Below are 23,478 nucleotides of genomic sequence, written 5' to 3' on the forward strand. Positions count from 1 at the left end.
AAAACATTTTATGAACTTCTGAACTATTATAAATCAGATTTAAATGATTATTAAATACAAAGTATATACAAATTAGATATTGTTTCAAGTAAAAACAATTTACTTGCAGAACTAATACCAATAGAAAAAAATCCACTTTAGGAAATCCTAAAACTTCCATTTTTCACATAACTACATGTATTTATCACTGAAGTGCAAAAGAAAAGTTTTATTATTCATTAAAGTTTTATGAAAACTATTTAGAATGTAGGTACAATGATCAATGATGTCAATTAACCAAATTTAAGGGTTACGGACACTACACAATACTTTAATTTTTCACGTTTGTGGGTGAAGTTTTTGTTTTTAAGCCCTTTTCCTATCTTTTTTCAGCATTTTATTTCTCGTGTCAGTTTCTCCTGATTTTTTTTATTCTTCAGATCTCAACTTCATCTGTTACAAGGATACCATAACCAATATACTTTGAATAAATATATACACAATGTCATGTATCTTTAGACAGGTGTTATGCGTAAGTAGAAAAGTCAAACCTTGAAGAATAAAGCTCACTAATATTTCTTCAATTATTTTTTCTTTTCTGTGAAGCATTCTATTCTTCTTCAAACAGTTAAATATACAATACTTTATATGAAATTGGTGTAATTTTAGCTGTTTTCTTTTTTGAAATTGTTTGTAGTGTCCGTAACCAAATTACTTCCCAAATGTTTAACATTTTGAATGCAAAACTTGCATTTAACACATTTTAAGATTTTACCTAATAAGCAACTAAACAATTGAAGCAATATTCACAAAAAATATGGGTTATGTAGCTAGTGATAATAATTTCTAACTATTTTTATATGTCATTGTGGGTGTCCAATCATTATTTTAGTACTTGCAGTAAAGAAAAAAACCACATGATCTAAAAGAATTCCAACTAATAAACACCTTTTTATCTCTACATTCAATAATACACTGTTTCAAAAATTTATCTGTAAATTCTATGGAGAAAAAATAAAGATATTTTATTTTGCAACTTTTGGTTACGGACACTACACACTCTACAAGTCATTTACAATAGGATAAAACTATACCTTAAATAAAGGAATTTCAACAAGATTTTCTTAAATGTAACACCAGTTGACTTAAACAATGAAAAGCCTAATGACATGCTATTTGACTTAAATCCTTGGATGTCAATAGCATCTGCCAATATTAAGGTGATGTAACACCAAGGATCTTGTATATGAAAATGGTGCAATCTGGGTTTCCCAAATTAGTTGCAATATCAAAATGAGGGAGAAAAATAAAGTACATTGACTAACTTGTTAAACAAACTTCTGACCCTTGTGAACAAATTTGCATTAGTGTTTTTACACTGCCTGTTTCAAACTGCCTCAAATTCAGGTTACGGACACTACAGGGTTTTGTAGTGTCCGTAACCACATTTGTAATGAAAACAGACAAACAGTGCTGATGATCAGGAAAATTACAAAACATCTCAGCATCTATATGAGATGCCTATCTAGAAAATTAGTAAAGATATTTATAGAGCTTTCCAATTTCACAGAATGAAAGTGGTTACGGACACTACAGTTTTTTGTAAAACCTTAATTTTCCACATTAAAACATGATGAAATTTCATTTCAATTGTTACATTAACCCAACTTTTTTCTGTAAGTAACAGAGCATTGATACTGTGATTTTAGACAGAAATCAGAGAAAATAAATGATATGGACATTATTTTTATTTGGCATAATGAGAGGGGTGAAATTATGTCAAAAATGTATAACATTTCACCCCTATTACATTTTCTTTCATATCTTCAAAAGTTGTCATTCAATCCTGAAAATTCAAGCACCAAAATAATTTGCAAAATAAATTCTAAAGTCTGATAATGATCATTGGCATGAAAACTTATGATATATAACAATAATTTCAATTGAAAAATGGTGTAATTTCAAAGCGCAACCGCATAACGCTAAAAAAGGGTCATTTTGGGGGTACATTTATTGCATTTACTTAAATTCTGTTAAAGTTAGATCAACAAAATTTTGCACACAAGTCCTTTATAAGTATGCCTATAAATGAATTATGATAAATTACATGTAAAGAAGTTAACATTTCTAAAAATTGTGTATAACAATGTGGTATTCTTAATGCGCCCTATATTGTGTTTCACCCGCTAGCACATTTCATACATCTGATGTGGTCAAAGTTGTTTCTGAATCCTAGCATGTGACAATCCCGAGCAAAGTAATCCCATTTATCAACATCGATCTCATTTCTCTTGTTCGACACAATCTTCAGTGAAATAGAGGAACAATACACAATCAAAAAAAAAAAACAAAAAAACGCTTAACAACAAAAGCTTCATCAGGCGTATATACGTTTTAAAATGAAAAATTTCAAAGGTCTTTTCACTAAATTTGCTAAATATCCCGCCAATCATATTTGTGATTTGGGTAATATTAATTTTTTCCCCTGAAAGTAAGATAGTGTTTGTTAGAAACGATTTATTATAATTATTATTAATATTATTAAGGTATCGTATAATTTAATACACTTTTCAATTTGAAATCAAATAAATTAGTAGTGGTAAATTAAAACACCGACATTTATGTGAGCGGGAGACCATATAATGTCTACAACAGTAGTTTGTTTACAAGTATATTCACCATTTCGGACACATTTGATCTACCATTGAGAACAAAATATTACTATGTTTGCATACATCAATAAGTTTTTCCCGTACTGGTTTACAATTTGAATTTCTTTCCAATGAAAAGCCTTGTTTTTCAAGACATCTCATATCAATTTGATCAACAGCCCAATTAAAATCAATATCAGACATATAGTCATTTGTTTGCACAAAAGGTTCATCACAATCATTGAATTATTTCAAAGTAGAGACTCTACTGTTAAAGTCACCAAGTAAACAGATACACTTATGCTCTGTGGATAGTGTAAAAATTTCATTCTCAATATCTTCAAATATTTCACCATATGAAAATCTAGAGTTTACAGGTGGTATATAGAATGTACCTAGTAAAATATGCTCATCGATTCCAAATGCTTTACCTTCTATTTGGACCCAAAGAACATTGTCACATTCATTATTGATGATATTACAGTTTTTTGCAGAATCTATAAAATCCTTAATTCCCTAAATTTAATTATGTCCAGTTTGATTTATAGATAATGATAATTTTTTTCCCTTCTTCTCTCAACTATAACGTAAAATATTCATTGTATTAAAGATAGAAATCGGACGCTATAAGATAAATCTTATGCATCTATATTAAGACACGTAAAAGCAAACTTTGTCTGAATTTTACCTTAAGAATATTATTGATATAATTCAAAATAGAAGATTTTCATGTAAAACTTATTGTAGACTGTAAAATAATGATTTAATGTTTTTGTCTGCTTGTAAGAAGTAGAGAAAAAAAAGAAGAAGACAAAAGAAGAGAATGTAGACTCAGCAGCGCTTGAGTGAGCATTAGATATGCATAAGGTGTGAAGTTAATATTGTAAGAATTGTTAAGAATTACATTAGTCAAATAACAATGACTAATATGAAAAACAATGATAACTTTTTCCCATATCCCTCTTCAATCTGTATGGCACAATAATTACCGTTATGATTCTCTTTCTCACCATGAGCATTTGTTTCCCATTCAATTTCGTTTTGACATATAATTATTATTGGAAATATACAACTATGGAGAACAGAAGAAAACATGTATTATGTATGCAACCAGTTAAAATCAAAGTATTGAACGAATTAAAAGCTGGGCTTCAATTGTTCAAGTATATTGTATGATCCGAAATTAGTACACATTTAATTGTCTTTCCTTTTGGCCATTGAATTTTAACTTGTAGAGGTTGTATGATCATGATCTAAAACAATATCCAAAATTCCAGTAATTTAAATTAACAGTCCAGACCCGAAGATATGTTATGATTTTAAAATTTTGATTGATAAATGAAATTTCAAAGAAATTATCGCATATTCTCTATCCAAAAGCATTTTTCTCATATTTTAAAAATTCAGTTTAATAATGTACAAGTTTCAAACAAATAATACCTTTATTGCCAAATACATGTAGAAACACTGATACATATATATTGTCAAGCGACTTCACACATCTGAATTCTTAAAATTCCAATTCATTATACTATGCTGAAAATCAGAACAGAATTTTACCAATAACATAACATCGACGAAAACGATATGAAACACGAAATTCTTTAACAATTTCAATATTTCGAAAACGCCTGCGCTATTGCAAATAGTTTGCTTACAATATGTATTCAGCAGCGTATGTGCACAAATTGTCGTATAAAGATTATCCCAATAAAGCAAATATATAATTTCTCCTTCAGTTTAATTCTCAAGGGAAAATATTGATCGTTAACTTTTCCAACGATTCCGATGTTAAAAACAATGGGACTATTTTATTTATCGGAAGCGTCTGCTCTGATCTTTTTTTTGCTGTGGTATTTATAGAAAGACAGTCGATCATGATGCCTATGGTCTATAACCAGGACTTGACTTTAAGCAAAGACCGGCTAAAATGGATTTCCTCATTATTGAACGGAGATTCATGAAACTGTAATGACCCATGACTTAAAAATATATTTGTTGAAAATTGGATATTGAATAAGTCCTGAAGGTAGGATTTTTTTTTTGGTTTCTGACTAAATAAAATAATTATAGCACATTTGCTTACATGCAATATACAGCTGCATTTAGGTGTAAGAGTTTTAAAAGACCATGTATACCCTTTTAACAATCAAAGTAAATCTTAGTCTTCCTGTTTATCCGATACGTAAAACATGTTCCATTTACAAACAATTTCTAAAATCAGGCAACTGATTTGAACAATCTCGTTTAAATTCATAATTTTACAAGTTCTATAATCAAGACAATGTTCTTGTCAGCAAATACAATATATCATTATGTCAAATGCTATTTAAATATATGATCAACAGAATTTTACTGCTAGATGTCCTGGACCAAGGTATTTGATTTTTAAGTTGGGTTGAATTTTAAGTTGAATAAGTTTAAAATTGTTTTGACTAACCCCTTGTTCTCTAAGAAGGCAGAAAAAATTATTGTGACTTAAAAAGAAGGAAGAGACAATTGAAATAACAATATATGTACTTTATATACTTTATGCCAAAATTGACTAAATTAAATCCGACGATCCAGTGAAGAACATGCTTACAAGCTTACGACTGAAGCGCAACAGATTACACTACGTACAACAAATTCTTGAAAAAGGCCCCGTTTTAGATATATTTTTGTATTAGGGATTTTATTTCTATTTGGACAGCTTAGTCAAATCGTGGGAGGCTATAGTCGAACGATAGTCGAGTGCTCGTTGAAATTTCAATGAATTTTTCATGTCATCTTTTCCTATTGTCTTTAACAGACTGATAGATTTTGTATTCATATGAATCAGAACCTGTCCAAAATCTTATACGCGAAAAGAAAAAAAAACTTGTTGTGGCCTTCAACTCGATATTTGGATATATCAACGAAGTATTTTCAATTAACAATGGTTATTTCTATTTTTATGTCAATATATTATATCCCGGTGAGCTTGAAATAAAAGATTCCACAGTCTTACATATCTGTTTCATACTGGAATATTATACTTGAAAAAGACCAAGCTTTATGATAAACGTGATCATTAACTTTTATATCATCAACCCCCATTACTTATGCAGCAATGTTCCTTCATCACATGGTGGCACTTGTTGGTTGTAAACATGCACTCCCACGCTCGTGCATATAAACAGCCAAAAAGTACCATTATTCACCAATATAAGTAATAAAACCTTATATTATAAAATTAATTATTGAATCTTTAAATTTTTACAGAGTAATCAATATATGTTTCCAAGGAATTTGATTTTAAAGATAATATTTACTGCACATTTTGTCTAAATACAGGATATCAAATGTTCGTGTTTGTTGCTTCCTTTTCATGATGGTACTGCATGTACCTGTTATTAATTCTTAGCTGAATCCATTTGAATGCGTCTTGTCAGCAACCTGTGACTTGTAAACAGTTAAAACTTTCCTCTTACCAAAGCAAAGAAAGCTCAAGTGAGCTTTTCTGATCACTTTCTGATTGTCCGTCGTCTGTCCTTCTGTCCGTCCGTCTTTGACCATTTCACATTTTCATCTTCTTCTGAAGAACCGGGTCAAATTTAACCAAACTTGGTACAAAGCATTGGGTGAAGTGGAGGTTAAATTGTTTAAATAAAGATCGATGTCCCCTTCCAAGGCAAAATAACCAAGAAAGACAAAAATAGGGTGGGTTATTAAAAATCTCCTTCTCAAGAACAATCGGGCCAGAAATCTGAGGCCTATGTGTAAGCACTCTAGGTAGTGTAAATTCTAATTTTTTCATAACATATGATTTCGGCTGTAGGACGGGACCACAATAGGGAATCAAAGTTTTACATTGAAATATATAGAAAACCTTAGAAATCTCTTTTTCAAGAAGCACTGCACCATAAAAGCTGAAAATTATATGGTAGCATGCTAGGGTAGTTTAAATTCTAAATTGTTCAAATTATGACCCCCAGGGAAAGGGCTGGCCACAATAGGGAATCCGTGTTTTACATTAAAATATGTAGAAAAAACTTTTAAAAGCTACTTCTCAAGAACCACTGGGCCAGAAAAGCTTAAACTTATGTAGCATCCTGGAGCAGTTTAAATTTGAATTATTTCAAATTAAGACACCAAGAGGAAGGGCTGGGCAACAATAGGGAATCCAAGTTTTACATTAAAATATATAGAAAAAAAAACTTTAAAAATCCTCTCAAGAACCACTGGACCAGAAAATCTGAAACTCATGTGGAAGTATCCTGGGGTAGTGTTTAATTTAAATTGTTTAAATCAAGTCACGTAAGGGTAGAGTGGGGTAACAATAGGTTTAACAATCTGGAAAAGAATTGCAGGGCCAAAGTTACTCCGGTGAGCGATGTGGCTCATGGGCCTCTTGTAAATGTTACCTCATTTCATTTTCTATTTTTTAATGCACGTCAAATTGTGTAAATAAAATTGGAGAGTATATGTATCAATTATACGTATTAGTTGTCATTCAATATGAAATACATAATCATGGTATTATATATTCTGGAACACCCTGTAGTTGTATAATATCCTGTTTATTATTTAGCATACTCAAAATAAACTATTACCTCATACAGAAATCCCTTTTTGGAGGCACGTGTTCCATGATATCTCTAAATACAAATTAAGACAAGTCAATTTTAAATTAAATTTTGCACAACAGTTATACATTGTGAAAAAAGATGATTTTATTGAAAAAAAATGACCAGATCAAAGCAGATCTCCATTTAATCAATTGCTTTTGTATTTTTGGAATTATAATCTATATTTTCTTTAAAAAAAGATTGTTATGGATAACGGAGGGATGCATAGTAACTTATTTTACAGAAAATGTCATACTGTAAAACAGGTAAGATAAAAATCTTGAACTATTTCATGCATAAAAAACAGCTTCTTTAATCGGTATAAATTTTCACTATACACTGTACTTTGCCGATATACATGTATGTTTACAATAAAATGTACTTTAATTACGCAACATGCTGAGAGAAATACTTTGCACAATTGTGTATATTTGCTGTTTTATAATTTAATGGCTGTATTTGTATATGAATGTATAAATAACAAAATTTGATAGTCACGGTTCGAATTGAAAATCTTAACTTTTACACTTCAATGACAAATTCAACTGTACCCCACTTTTCTGAAGAGGATCTGCAATCTGTTCTTTGATAAAGTCTCTGTCCTCTTCCGTTAAACCATATTTTTCAAATGTAGATGACAATTTATTGCTCTCCACAAGGAAGTCAAACATCTCCACCGACAATTGTTCATGCTTCAACGAAACATTATATAAATATTGCATGTAGTTGAGTGTAACATTGAAAAATTTCACCCCTCGAAAACCATTGTCAACCGAGGCGCAGCCAAGGTTGACAATGGTTTTTTAGGGGTGAAAATTTTCAATGTTACACTCAACTTCATGCAACATTTACATATAACAGTGAACCAACCGTGCGCTCATAAATTCTGCTCAGTTTCTATTTTTTTTGAATATCACCCGTCGTCAAGCAATGTTGACTGTTGCTACTCTGGACGGTGTGGCTTCAGTATTCAACGGGTAATAGTATTTTTTTAAAAATGTTTTTTTTAACTTATTTACATGAAAGTATAATATCGGTAAATATTTACATTTCCAATGTCTTTGTCCAAGATAAAATTACCAAATGTAAATGAACTTTATTTCTCCATCAATGTATTGGCGCGGTTCCAAAAAAACCACGTGCAGGGCGGGACAAACAACTAGACAGAAGCAGGTCTTGGAGAACGTGGATTTGCGGAATCAAAGCATGTAAATATAAGGAATAACTGTAAGATTTTTCAATTTCAGGAAGATGATCAATCGATTGGCTTGCGTGATAATTTTATGGGTTGATCACTTCATGAAATCGAAAAATAAGACAGTAATTCTTTAAACAAATGTAATCCTGCTTGAAATGTGTAATATTAGATAAAGATTTAAATTTCAATATAGTCTAATGCCTTGAGGGAGACAGTTAACAAGTATATATTTATTTCTGAACAAACCTTGATTTTATTACCAGGTCTAGCAGCGGGCAGGAACTTATCATCGAACATATGAGAAAAAGGACCATGTCCTACAAAAAAGATATATTAATCCTTAAGGTAATCCGATCCTCAGGTTCATAAAATTAGCTCTTAAGTAATAGATAATACTCATAAGCTGATCTCTGAATACACAAAGACATGTAAATTTTACCCACAATATTTCTTGAAAGTTGACATTTAAGTTAATTATATTATATAAGAAAAATTGTCAAATATCCAATATTTATTCAGAAAAAGCGAATGAGAATGTCAGCTATCCATTATCTGATTGAACATTGATACCCAGATATATTTTAGGTCAAAAAACAAAAGACATTCAGGCATTCAGAGAATTGGCATGATTTTAAAACCTATTTGGCATTCTATTTCTTTAATTTCCTTCATGTATTATATAATACGTAGTGTAAGAGGTTTCTGCTATAATTGCAAGACTTCACTAATGACTTCTAATTTCATATCATGCTACTAAGCATAGGTATCTAAGGCATGATTCAAGAAAATCGTACTTCTCTAAAACTGTATTTTTTCCGTTTTATTGGGGTACAAATATCAACTTTTTATAAGACCTTTTCTAAGACTTCCATAAATCTTGAATCATTTATAGACGAATAAAATGAAAATTGTTGCATGAAAACTTTTCATTTCAAGCCTCATATTGATGCTTTTTAAATTAAATATCAATTTATGGAGTTATCCTTCCTGGCTGAGAATCTGATATCCTTAAAAGGAATTTTTAATTTTTTTTTTTAGGGAACAATAGTCTCCTAAAAACGGAGAGAAATTGATTTGAGGTGTAGTTTTTTCGATTAAATACCTTATTTCATAAGATACATTTCTGAGATTTTATCTTTTTTCGACATATTTTGAAAAACATTTATTGCAGCCCGGAGGACCGGGCTGCTCTATACATATAAGTTTAAGTGTTGGTGTATGGGGATTGGGGTGGGAGTAGTTATGCAGAATTAAAGGCTTTCTAAACATTGAAGAAGATTGTTAATCAGAATGTTCTTTTTACGAGATGCATAATATATTTACTTCCATAAAGTGAATTTGTAAAAATATATGTGTGTTTCATATTTAATATATAAAGTTACTTATCATTTTTCAAAGATACAGGCCCCTTTTTTTAGAACATCGAATTTTTTATCGGATAAAAACGTACTCTGCATAGTTCATGTTTTATATTCTAAAATTAAAAATTAATACATTTTTGAAAATAGGTGATGCATATGTCTAACTTCAATTTATATTTTTTGAAAAACATTTATTTTTTTATTGATTTTTATTTTGTTACACATATCAAAGCGGATTGTTGATCAAGACTCATTTTCATTGTTTACTTTATATATTTCTTGTTTAACCGGTCACGGTATACCCTAGTGGTAGAGCTTTCGCTTCGTGATCGGGAGGCCCGGGTTCGATTCTGGTTCGCGGCGCCGCGTCATACCTAAGACGTAAACAAAATAAGTGACTGTTCCGTCACCCAAGCGCTCGGCACTAGAAGTGAAAGTCACGGGTCTTTCGGATATGATCTTTAAAACGTAGGTCCCTATTCATGGTAGGTGTTGGCACGAAAAAGAACCTTCGCTGCTCAATGGCCCTGAGTGCCGATTATAGGTCTAAATTTGAAGCCCTTCACCGGCATACGATAACTTCTCCATATGATTGAAAAAATCTTGACAGGGACGTTTAACAATATACAATCAATCAATCAATCAATCAATCAATCAATCTATCCTGTTTGAAATTTCTCTTTGTTTCTTATTGACAATATTGTTTTGAGAAAGCTATTCAATTTATTTTGATAGATTATTTTTTCTTTGTTTTCTAGTCTTTGAGACAATATTTTTAGAGTATTTGTTTAAATATTTACCCTTCTATATTTGTTATTTTGTGCTTCGTGTTTTTTTCATTAATTTTTCCAGGTACGAGGGGTTATCAAAAAGTTCGTAGACTGAAGCGATAAAATTAAAACTTCATGTATATAGTCTGTGCTCACCTTAATTCAAAAGGAACATAAAACAACACAAATTTAAGAATTCTTGACAATTTTCCAAATTGTTGTTAAATAAATAAGGCATTATAAGATCACCCAGCGCTCTCGCTGATTAATTTCATGACGTCAGACAACGTCGTTATTCCCCAATATCCGCTACCTCATACACATACATCATAAATCTTGATGAAATTAGGAAAGGATGTAAAACAATGGCATTAACAATTGCTTTCAATGCATATAATGCAGAAGGGAATGGTTACCACATGTATATGCCAGAATACTTTGCTTGTCGGAGTACAATATCTACCACAAATGATCAACGTCACTTTTCAACGTGACTGACTTTTGACACTCTGACTATAACTCGACATTAACTATGCAAAACTAATCTCCTTTGGAGATCTTTTTAGCATTAAAACAAGTACTCTGGATGCATTTAATTTTTCTGTAACCCCTTAAAATATATATGCTTGGTCTTAACCAGTTTTTTTTTCAGGGTGAAAACTATTGAATGTTTGAAAAAGAGACGACCTTGACATTGTTTTGAAGCCCCTTTTTGTTTGGATCCTACACCTTGAAAATTTACGATAAAGTTTCTAGAACAAACATAATGGGGAAAAAATTATGGAACAATTGTGTCTTACCATCTGCCCAAAGTGACGGGATTTTTGGATATCAAATGTTTGTATCAAAACAAAATTTTAATTACACCCTTATAGAAAAAGGTCATGTTGAGGTTGCAATCTCTGGACATACAATTGATAACGAAAACGCCAACAATAATTTTTAAAGATAAACCTTATATTTATGGCTTATACAGAAAGAAAAGAATGCCGATTCACTGTTTGTGGTAAAATTCATCGATGTACCCAAGGAGGTTTAAACTGTATGGTACAGGCCCACTAAACTTTTGATCATCCCTCGTATACACATATATTTTTTCAACGAAAAACAATAGAATTTAATCGTCGGATTGTATAATTAATTAAAATAAAACGTAAAATCATAAAAAAAAACATGTGTATATAGGAAAAAGAACAATCAAATCAATATCATGACTACTCCTATTTATATCCACGAGAATTCACTTTAATCCTTGAGGGCTAGCGCAATATTAAGGATTGGATAATTAGATAATGCAAGGAAACCATTGAAGATCTTAAATGAATTACTTTTATCCAAAGTACAATCTGGAATCCCCTGGTAGTTAAAGATGAATGATTGTACCATCCATTTAGTTTTTCGGATAATACAGACCATTTTTATTCAGATCAAACTAGAGGTAATGTGAGCACGGAGCTCACAAAATAATACCCTCGCCTCCCATGTGATTATAATGGCAAAGTTCATGTTTTGTTCTAGCAAATCCAAGATAAGTGTCAGATCAAAAGGTAAATGGAAGGTACACAATGGCACTATGTAATAAAGAATCTATGAAAGTATCCTTATTTTATTTCAATGATATGGGAGGAGATGCAAATAACAGATCGTTAACCCCCTATACTATGGAAAGAATTGCAGTGTCCATGTTAATGTACTAGACATTTTAGATTTTCTATCTGCGATATTCGCACTGGGTACTCCCCTTACCCTTTATATTCGCTACAAATGGCTGCTTGATTGTCACAGGCACAGGCGTAGAATTACTACACTAGTCGCATTGGTTATCATCCACTGTGGAATCATTTTATTCGTGGGGGTCAAAGTTTATGAGTAGCTAAAGGTTTCCTGGTTCGTGGGGACGTACTTTCTTTGATAGCAAATATTATTTCGTAATTTAACTTTTAATGAATAATTAAACAATTGTTTGCATGTGTATATGTCCGTGTTTATGTAAATTCGTGGGTCCGGGTTACCCACGAAAGCCACGAACATCGGTCCTGATCCCCCACGAAACAAGTTTCTTTGGTATTTTTCTTTCCTGTCACGGAAGAAGCACAAAATGTTTTGCTATAGCTATGTAGAATACGTCCGTTTACACAGGAGTCAACTGATTAGAACAGGGATTTATTGAACGGCTCTCAGGTATAGCCAATGAATGAAAAGAATATGTGGGACAGATTGTTTTTTTTAAATCGTATTCAGGTTTAAGGAGAAAGATCAACTTTTGTTAAAGAAAGATACGTGAATGACCAGGAAAGAACTTGCACTATAGCACAAGAGTATGATTGCTAGTCGAAAGAAAACAGCCAGAATGTTTGAAGAAATTCAAAAAAAGACAACATAAAAAATGCATTTCAAACATTAATAGCTTAGCTCCTCAAAATGTTTATAAAAAAGTGGGGAAAACGGAAGAAAAGAGAAGAAGAAAAAAAAACATATTTTGTACATTTTATAAATATTGCAAAGAAAAGCTGTGTAGAATAAAAATTAAAATTTAGACAAACTGATAGAAGTTTTAAGAAGGAAGACTTCAAATTTTCTCAATTCTCTACAAAAGATAAATTTCTTTTGCTAGAAAATAAAATAAAGAAAATGTTCGACGAAAAACATGAAACCTTATCATAAGACGATAGTCACAAGAAAACAAAGAGAACAAAGATGAACAATTAGAAGAATTTTTTGTGAGAAAATTGAAGAGCTTACAGTTAAAGGGCAACTAGACACCCTTTGAATAATTTAAGTGCTCCGTCACCATTGATGCCTTCCTAAGGGGCTGTACAAAGAAAAGAGTTGCATTGGTCACACTGTACCAGAAATTTTGATGAGGCATTTCAACACAACACGAGTGTGCTTTAACCAGCCAGAAGTAGTTCATAATGGGGCCTAATGAGTCAGAAGAGCCACACTTAAAGAGAGGTCAGAAGAAATTCCATCTATACTAGAAGTTTTCAAAATAAGGATTATCAGTAGAACAACACTAAAAACTACCTTCACTGGAGACAAAAATTACAGTTTTAGAAAATAACAGGAAAGAATCTAGGAGATTGTTAAGGGATATTATTTAAGTGTCTGAGACTGTAAGAGAATACCTTTTTATTTGTTTATGGAGTTTAAACTATTAAAAAGCAAGGATTTCTTACAATCTTTTGATCAGTAGAGAATATTATAGTTAATTAATATATATTATAATTAGTATATTCAGAGACTGTGCATTTACACAAATGGAGTAAGAATATTTTTTTTTTAAATCAAGTTATTAAGTAAGAAAGTTAGGAGTAGATTTTCACTCCTAAAAATAAACTACAGGTTTATGAGAAAAAAACATCTACATGTAGGTCTTTTTTATTATTCATTGTTAAATTATGTGCACTCAAAATGTCCATAAACACTATTAAAAAATAATCATTATACAGTTAGAGATAAGATTTTTAATTGAAAAGCTTCATGTTTTACGAGCACCACTATAGAAAAGTATCCCATGCAACCCTAAAATAAAGCCTAATAATTTATGAAATGACCATGAAATAAAAATATGCTACCATTCTTCCATAACTCAAACAATTTGAATAATCATCGGGGAATTTATTAATGAATTTTCGGTAGTTTTTTAAATTTATTAACAAGTTATCATCTGAGTACATTTATTTTATAAATAAAGAGTTGAAAATACCGGGCATTGTGATTTATTTATTTTTTCTTTTGCTTGTCTTTACATGTACCTGGCCGATCTTTGTTTATTATATGGTATCAACATCCGCGGTTTCAATCGCCTTAAGGCAGAAAATCAGTGCTATTTGGGTATACGTATCAGCGTTTCACATCATTGAGCATGCTGGTCAACGATGACCTTAATTTCCATCTAACGGTATATAAATGAATTCCAAAATAAAATTGTATGAGTTTCTTTAAGGATTAATTAATTTTGAACATAATGTGATGGTTCCATTCTGGTGATTTAGAGATGCACATTCTAACATTTACAAATAAAACACTTAAAACTGAGTATTATAGAGATAGAGAAAATAACAATAATTAGATTGACATGTCAGTAAAAATAATCATGACTGAAGAAGAATACTTGGCAAAATTAACAAATAATTTTCTTAAAGCAAATTCCTTTTGAGTATCCCGATAGTATGGAAATAGGCCATATAATGATGAGATCTAATTTAAGCTAATTCTTACTGATGGAAAATAATTAATTCACGTTTCTGTATAAAAAATAATTGGGAAACAGTATAAATCACAGAAAATAAAGAAATTGAATTATTAATTCAATACACCCGATAATTGTGAATAAATGTTCATGTTCAGTTTAATTCATACATGTTCGTGTGAAACCCTTCTGCCTTCAATAAATAATCATTCAATTTGTTTCAATGCGCGTACTTCTCATAAATTACATTTGCATACATGTAGGGAATCCTGGCATACTACCCAGAATCAATTTCTACTGCCCTTGATAGTTCCATTGTTTATTGCAAATCTCCGCCCATTAAATTAATAAACCCCGCCCACTGAGACTGCTGGAGCTGCTCTCTGGGATCGACCGCTGGGACTGCTGGGACCGTTGTGGGACTGCTGTGGGACTGCTCTGGGACCGCTGTGGGACTGCTTTAGCAGTCCCAGAAAGCAGTCCCCGGGACTGCTCTGAAACTGCTTTGTGTCAGGTTGGGTCTGGTCGGTACTGTAGATACTGCAGCACAAATGTCTGTTACATGTATTAGTGCAATCTTTACAAGAAATTTATTCCTATTCCATAGGTCAAAAGTCAAGTTCTCTTAAAAATGTATAATCAAAATCAATTAAGATTCGAAGATCTGCAAGAATTTGACTTTATCATTTAGAAAAATAACAAGTAGAATACAAAAAACTTCAATTAATATAGGCCTTGATATTCTTAGAACACAACACGGCAAGTATAAATTTAAAAGATGTTTCTTTGACCATTAGATATTGCAAGATGTGTTACAAATGAAACGGAAGAATTTTGTAAAGTTGAAATGAAAAGAAAGTTTTGATTCCAGATAGATTTATATTATTTTCACTCATGTTAAATTGACAAATTACCTGATTTTGTGATAGTTTAAAGTCATTGTAAGATTCAAAAATGCTGTTGTCACCACATTGTGTCAATGAAATGAGATTTTCATTCTAAGGAACAACCCAACATACAGATTTATTACTGTTAAGAAAAATTCAGATGTGAGTATTGAAAGCAGTAAGATCAAGTTATTGATTCGGATCTTTAGAAGTTGACAATATAAGTGTAAACCAAATTAAGAAATCATTTCAAAACACTTAACAGACATATTTGAAACATAAATCTAAAATCTTATAAAAAAAGTATAATGTATTTGAAAAAATTATAATTTCGTATCAATAGGTTTTTGCTAAAAAGAAATTGATATAGGTTCGTTTCATTGACATACAACATAAAATTGGCAAAACCAATCCATCAAAAGTAATGAAGAACTGTATATTGCTTTGAAAAGGAGAAAAAAGACACTTAGATCAAATGTTTGAAAAGCGTATGATTGAACAATCTTCATCCGACTGAGTAATTGTTTGGAAAAAAAGGATAGCCGTTTATGATATTGCATAGACTGTAGAGCTTTAGACAAAGTGTCTACCAAAATTACTTTTTCTCTACCTAATATGAACGTCCATATAGAATCAATAAGGGATATTTATTTTTGGAGTACCATTTTCATGCGAGCAGCATATTTGAAATGTTACTGTTTATCAAAATGACAAACAAGAAAAGATTTGTCACAAAGTATAGCCTGTTCGAGCACTAAGCACTAATTAGGCTGTTTGTCTTTGTAATAGCCCAGCAATATTTAGTCGGGTAATTCAATTGCTATTACAATTTTTAACATTAACTGTTTTATCAAGATGATATTTTAGCATTTGGTTTTGATTTTCTTTCATCTTGAAAGAAAAAACAAAAAAAAAACAAGAGGATGCGATTTGGTACTTATATGCACATTCTCATTAAACAGAAAGTGTAAATTACTTTGAGGTTTGTATTGAATTAACAAACGGCACATGTGATGGCCAGTGCACAGTTAGGACAATAATATTCAAGAACTTTAACGAATCAAAATTTTGATAGTCTTGAAGACTTACACGATCCTAATGACATTCTTGATACTTTCTATATAATGTTTAATAATGTCCTTGACAAACATGCCAAAATAAAATGTAAGAGAGTTAAAAGTGAAACTAGACCAAAGTGGCTAACTAAAGAAATAAACGAAGCTAGGCATTTACGAGATTTATATCACCGTAATAGGGATTATGATAATTTCCGTATATGGAGAAATAAAGTTGTACTCTTGATAGACAGTGCTAAAACTTTGTATTACAAATCAGCCATCGAAGACAGTTCAAATCCAAGAGAGATGTGGGGATATCTTAATCAATTGGCATCTAAATCTAAAACCTTAACTCCTTCCCATATCATTCATAATGACTCAGAAACTAAAAATTCACAAGATATTGCTAATATTTTTAATGAGCACTTTACAGGGATTTCAAATAAACTTTTACATAATCTACCAAACTACAAATTCGATCCAGAATTGTTAAGACAATTCACAAAATCTAAACTTGGTGATGACAACTTTTTTAGCCATAAACCAATTAGTGAAACTGAAGTATTTGATTCATTGAACGGGCTAGACGTCAATAAATCTGCAGGCACTGACTTCATTGGACCTCGTCTCCTAAAACTATCAGCTAGTATTATTAGTAAATCATTAACTCATTTAATGAACGCTAGTATCAGCAATGGTAGTTCTCCATCAAAGTTGAAACAAGCAAAAGTCACCCATGTATATAAAAAGGGAAGCAAAACAGACCCCAGTAACTACCGTCCCATACTATACTTTCTATACTTCCAACATTTTCCAAAAAAAAGCACAAAGCAAACCAAATACGAGATTTCACCTCCACTTTTGATCTTATAACAAAATCTCAATCTGGATTCAGAGAATTTCACTCTTGTAAAACAGCACTAACCAAATTAACAGATGCTTGGTTGCATGCTATGGACGAAGGTAATCTAATAGGTATAACATTTTTGGATTTTAGCAAAGCGTTTGATTTAGTGAGTCATGATGAAATACTGATAGAAAAATTAAAGAATTTCAACTTTGATGAATTATCAATTAAATGGTTTCACTCATATCTGTATAACAGGACACAATGTGTAAAAATTGGTACAACTTCTTCTGATGTCTTACCTGTCACAGCAGGAGTGCCACAGGGATCAATATTAGGCCCCCTATTGTTCTTGTTGTATATTAATGACCTCCCCTTACATGTAAGTCATTCAAATATCGATATGTTTGCTGATGATGCAACTCTACATGTTTATGAGAATAATATATTTAGTATTGAAACAGCTCTAAATTCTGATTTAGTAAATATTGAAAAATGGTGTTTAGAAAATCAAATGGCTCTAAATGTTGATAAAACAAAATTTAAGCTGATGGGTACTAAACAAAGGAAATCAAAATTAGATAATCAAAATCTCAGTTTACATATCTCTGACAAACACCTCACCAATGTTGAAACAGAAAAAACTACTTGGGGTACATATAGATCAAACACTGAACTTTCATGATCATGTAGACTCGGTCTGCAAATCATTAACATATAAATTGTTTACTTTGCGGAAAATCCATAAATTTTTTCCTTTGAAAACCAGAAAACTTTTTTACAATGCCTTTATCCTGCCTTCTATTAATTATTGTCTGACTATCTGGGGTAATGCACCACATAGTTACATGGAGAGAATCCATACGCTCCAAAAACGGGCTGCTAGAATTTTACTTGATGCTGCCCCTGATGCTCCTTCTAAGGCATTATTTGAAAAACTAAGGTGGCTATCTGTTTTTGACTTAGTAACTTTGCATAAATGTATTTTGCTGTACAAGATATTTAACAATCAGAGCCCGGCTTACTTGCAAGATTTATTTATTTCTCAAACTTCTAATGCTTATACTTTACGTTCAGAATCTAATTTTGACCTTCGCCTACCAGAACACCGAACAAATTTATTTAAAATTGCACTTCAATATTCCGGTGTTCATATTTGGAACAATTTACCTATAGATATAAGATATGCGCCAACTCTGCCAATCTTTAAACGAAATGTAGAAAAGTATATCTTCAACAGCAGAACTTGATTACTTTGAATTATGTATATCTTTTGCACATGTATATAATTATACATTGTTAAATCTTACTCATGTGACATTATACATGTATTACTTTTTATGTCATATAAATATATCTGTTTATTATTTCTATTTTATTATGATTATCATTATTATCATGTGACATTGTGTATATACGTGTATTATAATTCACTTTCTAAATTATTCATCTTTGCTAATTTGATGTAATACTGTTGTTGTAATTAGAAGGCCCTGAGGAAGAATAGTGTGTCACACTAATCAGGCCACCTTCTCTAAATAAAGTATTATTATTAATATTATTATTATTATTATTCCGGTTATCCATTATAAAGAATACACATGGATGTTTCAGGACCTTTATCTGAAACATAGAGAGGAAATAAATACATGTTAATGACTGTTAACCAGTTTAAAAAATTAATTGAATGTTTCCCTTTACTCAATCAAAACCCAGAACTTACAATTGCCAAGAATTTTGATTTTGATTCACTTTGTATATTAGATTGGATATTGTCAGGGACTCTGTTGATAGGGTGGCGCTTTATTGAATGTAGTGAAAATGCATCATTTCTTTGAAAATGTTATCAATATCTAGGAAACAAGGAATGTATATAAAGATCTAATAAGCAAGAGTATTTAACTAGATTTTTGAAATTTGCATCATTTTTTTTACATTTGTTTGTTGTTATTCTACTGAAAGAAGTAGTTTTGAAAAAAATGAACCTGGGCCTCCTAATCACGAACGTCCTACCACTAGCCAGGCTACTGTTATCGGTTGTAATTTTTAAAATAAAGATGGGATCAGAGGCCATGGAGGATAAAGCACTCCGTTGAGATTGGTCACACCTACCATGTGCTACTTATCATGATAAGATGAAGGAGAAAAAAAAATCCAAAGCCAATTCCTTGTGAAAATATTGCCTGAATGATAATTGAAGTTGTGCATGTACAATTAACTAACTACGCATGGAATCATATTTAACTTCATTTTTTAGACTTTGTGCATTACTCCCTAATTAACATATTTATAAATGTGACATGCTTATGATACCCAGGTCATGACAGAGTCCTGCAATCTGAACACACAAGATGTCATTGTCAGAGATGTTGAGTTCTGGCTGTCGTTTTCTTAGCATGGACACAAATTCTCCTGCCAGATAACACACTCTGAAAAGAGAGAAACATTGAACTTCCAGATGTCAATAATTTTCTGGTCTGAACAGGTGAATAATCATTTAATTAAAAATATGAAAACAACGGAGCTCTGTTTGTGCATTTATCATTTTAAAGGACCATGTTGTCCGTTATAGTAATGAACGATGGCATGTGTCCTTTATTTAAGTTCACCAGAGTGACTAACAGAGTCATATTAATCGCATTGTACGTTCCGATAAATATGGAGCTCGAAAATGAGTCGAGAAGCAGGTTTGCTTTTGACCTTACGCTATCATTTGAAGTGGATTCTGAAATACTAATGTATGCTGCAGTCTTTATGAGTAAAATGTATGTACTATCTTTGATAAACAGATTAGAAATAAATTTTGTATGTTAACTCTACAATATCCAGAGGATAGAATAGGACTATTGTAAATGAGTGTAGCTAAAATAAATTATGAATAAAAAGATGTGCATGAATATATAAGATTTTTATACACACCCCAAAGAATGTTCAAATCTGTTGTGAGATGCTCCAGGATATACATAATATTTTGCACCCAGCTGTTTCAGATACCGCAGTCTTTGAAACTGCTGTGTGTCAATTATTTTCACGCAGAGGGGATGGATTTCAAAGTGGCCATGAATTGGATCATTCACAATCTAAACAAATGGAAAGTAAATTAATTGTTTCATCTTGTTTTATTTTAAATAATGAATCACACAGTATGTTGATTATCACATGTACTATTTACTTCAAGTCAGATGCTTACATATTTGACAATTCATTTCAGTCTGAAGATTTTTCTTACCTTGCAAGTATAAAGGCCTTCCGAAATGTCCTTCAGTACATTTATGGCTGGACGGCTAAAAAACCCAAAACAACTATAGTTAAACAAACTTCCCTGTTAGACTGCAGCTGCGTATCCTGTTTTTTACCTGGTACCGGATTGTCAAGCATAAAATTTGTTTTTCGCTTAACTCGTATCACTTTCAGATTTTGACCTTATAGTTTTCGTGGGTTTCAAATTTCAAGGCAAAAACTATTTTGATATTATGTATTCAACCTCATAAGACTTCCATTAACTGTTCATTTTGGGAAAAGACCACATTATTAAGACACTTAAACAACAATAATTAGAAACTGCTTTCTCCATTCACAATTTTGACGTTCTTTTTTTGTCCCGAAATTGTTTACCAGTACCAATTGTCCCTACACGCTACAAGATTACAGATGCCTATTGCATGCATTGCTGATGACAGGACTGGAGAACTACATACTAGACTTTTAGCTCTAATTGGAATGAGACTCAAGACAATACAAGTCGTCGTCACATTGAGAAAAGATTAGTCAATGTTTAAAAATCCTTGGCTCTCTTTAATAGGCCAAAGTGTAACGGAGGCAGAACCCGCTTACTAAAGATTCTTCATCCTTTCAACCATTGGCATTATAAACAACACCACTTTAACAGGTCGGAGAGAATACTCGAAATCGGGTATTATCCGTGAAATCGCGTATAATACTCGATATTAGGGTATCGTTGAATCCGCGAAATCGGGTATTCCGTGCAACTTTCTATAAAAACTAAAGAATAAAGGAACCGCGCATTATGCCAGTAACTGTTACTTGTACATCAGTATCTTGTGGATTTATTTTTATTAAACCTAATTCATAAGGTTCTCAAATAAGTTTAAAATCACACAACAAACACTGCTGGGGTAACAGAGAGGACACAATGGCGTTATTATTTTTCAATATAATTTCTAAAAACAAATAACTACACTTCGTTTGTCTTTATTTCCCATTAAAGTATTCCATATACTTAATTTTCTAATTTGTGCACTATTCACAAAACGTGAAATTTTAAAGAAATTAAACGACTTACGCCGTGTTATGTATTTTTACTGAAAAATGTATGGAGTCCCTTTCTCGTGAAATATAAATTACTCCTAACAGTTAGAGAGTACAGTAAAAGCGAGTCGTAATTGTATATCTCTGCCATTATAAAATACCAACGTTATTATAAAGAAGAAAATAAAATAAGATGAAATAAATACCCACGGGAAAACAGTTTGAAAATAGCTAATTGAAGCGGAGTATCTTTTTTTTTGTCAATTTAGCATGAAATGTTTAATTCAAACAGACCGTAAATTTTTTGGTTGCATTTTAATCGATAAAAAATATACTATTTTACATTTATTTTATGCATTTTGTAAAAATTGAGAGCGAGAAGTCATATGAACAGGATTTTCGTGTTTTTTTGAAAGGGGGGGTTTAAATAAAAGTCAAATGTGTACATCTTTTCACGAGGTTAAAATACATGGAATTTCTCAATATAGATCGAGGTACAGTCATATTGATATATGAATTACATAGTCAAGTTTCCACATTTCTTATAGTTTTTACGCTTATGAACATGTTAATGAACAATCTGAAATAATGGAGTGTTCAATTGCCTTGGAAACTCTTGTCTTACTTTCTGGGAATATAATTCCTCATCTGACATTAAAATTTCATAAAAATCGTAGTCATTTCCTTTCTTTATCATAGACGTCGGAACCGGGGGGGGGGGGGGGGGGGGGGCTTAGCCCCCCCCCCCACTTTTTTCCAAATATATATTCATTGAACCTTGTTACATAGGTAAAGTCCCCCCCCACTTTCCACAGGCACCTCGCAGTATAGGCTAAAAATGGGTAAAGTTTTGGTGTTTGGAGAAAAATTTAGGTACTAAAGTTCGGACCTACCCCCCCCCCCCCCCCCCCCCCCCCCCCCCCCACTCTTCCTTACGATTAAAAATATTTAACCGACCGACCATGTATAACACAGTCGATTAAGAGAGAGGTCAAGAAGCCTTTAGCCCCCCCCCCCCCCCTTTGAAGTCGCCAGGAAATGGTAAAATATTAACACAGTCGAGTTCTCTCATAAATTGTTGTTTTGTCAGCAAATAGAATGTAAAAAAGAAAAGATTTTCAAAAAAAGAGAAAGAGGGTTCTTTTAGCCGAAATTTTAGACATTGTTATCATTACATTATTTATACATTCAAAAATAAATTTGATTTTATGCACAAGATGAATGTGAAAGTAATTAATGAAATGGTAAATCTCTTGTTTATACATGGCATCATATCTGGTGTGTGAAATTATAATTTGATTTATTTACATACTGTTCATGTTTGTCTGTTGATGTAAATTGTATTCCTGAAACTTTCAATTCTGTTGTGCTGGGAATGAATTTTGCATATACTTTCAACATAAGGTAAAATATAAAGCAAATATGTTTGAATGATAAATAAAAAAGAAAAGATTTTAGAAAACAAAAGAGAAAGTTAACTTGGCAACATGCGCCATCCCATTCTTTAAGTTTTATTAGGTGATTACACCTCCTATACCCGATTCGCGGATTCAACGATACCCTAATATGTTATCATAATACATTATTTATACATTCAAAAATAAATTTGATAGATTTGATGCATTTTATGCTTCCCAAGATGATCCATTTTGGTGAAAGTAATTAATGTTCCAA

General features: G+C 31.7%; 1 protein-coding gene across 1 annotated transcript in view; it reads right to left on the minus strand.

The window, feature by feature from the left end:
• Nucleotides 1–23,478, minus strand: part of LOC134259276 (deoxynucleoside triphosphate triphosphohydrolase SAMHD1-like) — a 54,848-nt gene that overhangs the window by 20,337 nt on the left and 11,033 nt on the right. The window contains exons 4-10 of the mRNA XM_062741882.1: nucleotides 20,765–20,819; nucleotides 20,455–20,615; nucleotides 19,849–19,964; nucleotides 8,664–8,734; nucleotides 7,771–7,911; nucleotides 7,205–7,249; nucleotides 2,166–2,284 (exon numbers count right to left, since the gene is read on the minus strand). Coding sequence (XP_062597866.1) covers nucleotides 2,166–2,284; nucleotides 7,205–7,249; nucleotides 7,771–7,911; nucleotides 8,664–8,734; nucleotides 19,849–19,964; nucleotides 20,455–20,615; nucleotides 20,765–20,819 — 708 coding nt within the window. The remainder of the gene's footprint in view (nucleotides 1–2,165; nucleotides 2,285–7,204; nucleotides 7,250–7,770; nucleotides 7,912–8,663; nucleotides 8,735–19,848; nucleotides 19,965–20,454; nucleotides 20,616–20,764; nucleotides 20,820–23,478) is intronic.

Source organism: Saccostrea cucullata, unplaced genomic scaffold (assembly GCF_032062105.1).
Source record: "Saccostrea cucullata isolate Sc308-1 unplaced genomic scaffold, CSIRO_AGI_Scuc_v1 ctg1608, whole genome shotgun sequence".
NCBI lineage: Eukaryota > Metazoa > Mollusca > Bivalvia > Ostreida > Ostreidae > Saccostrea > Saccostrea cuccullata.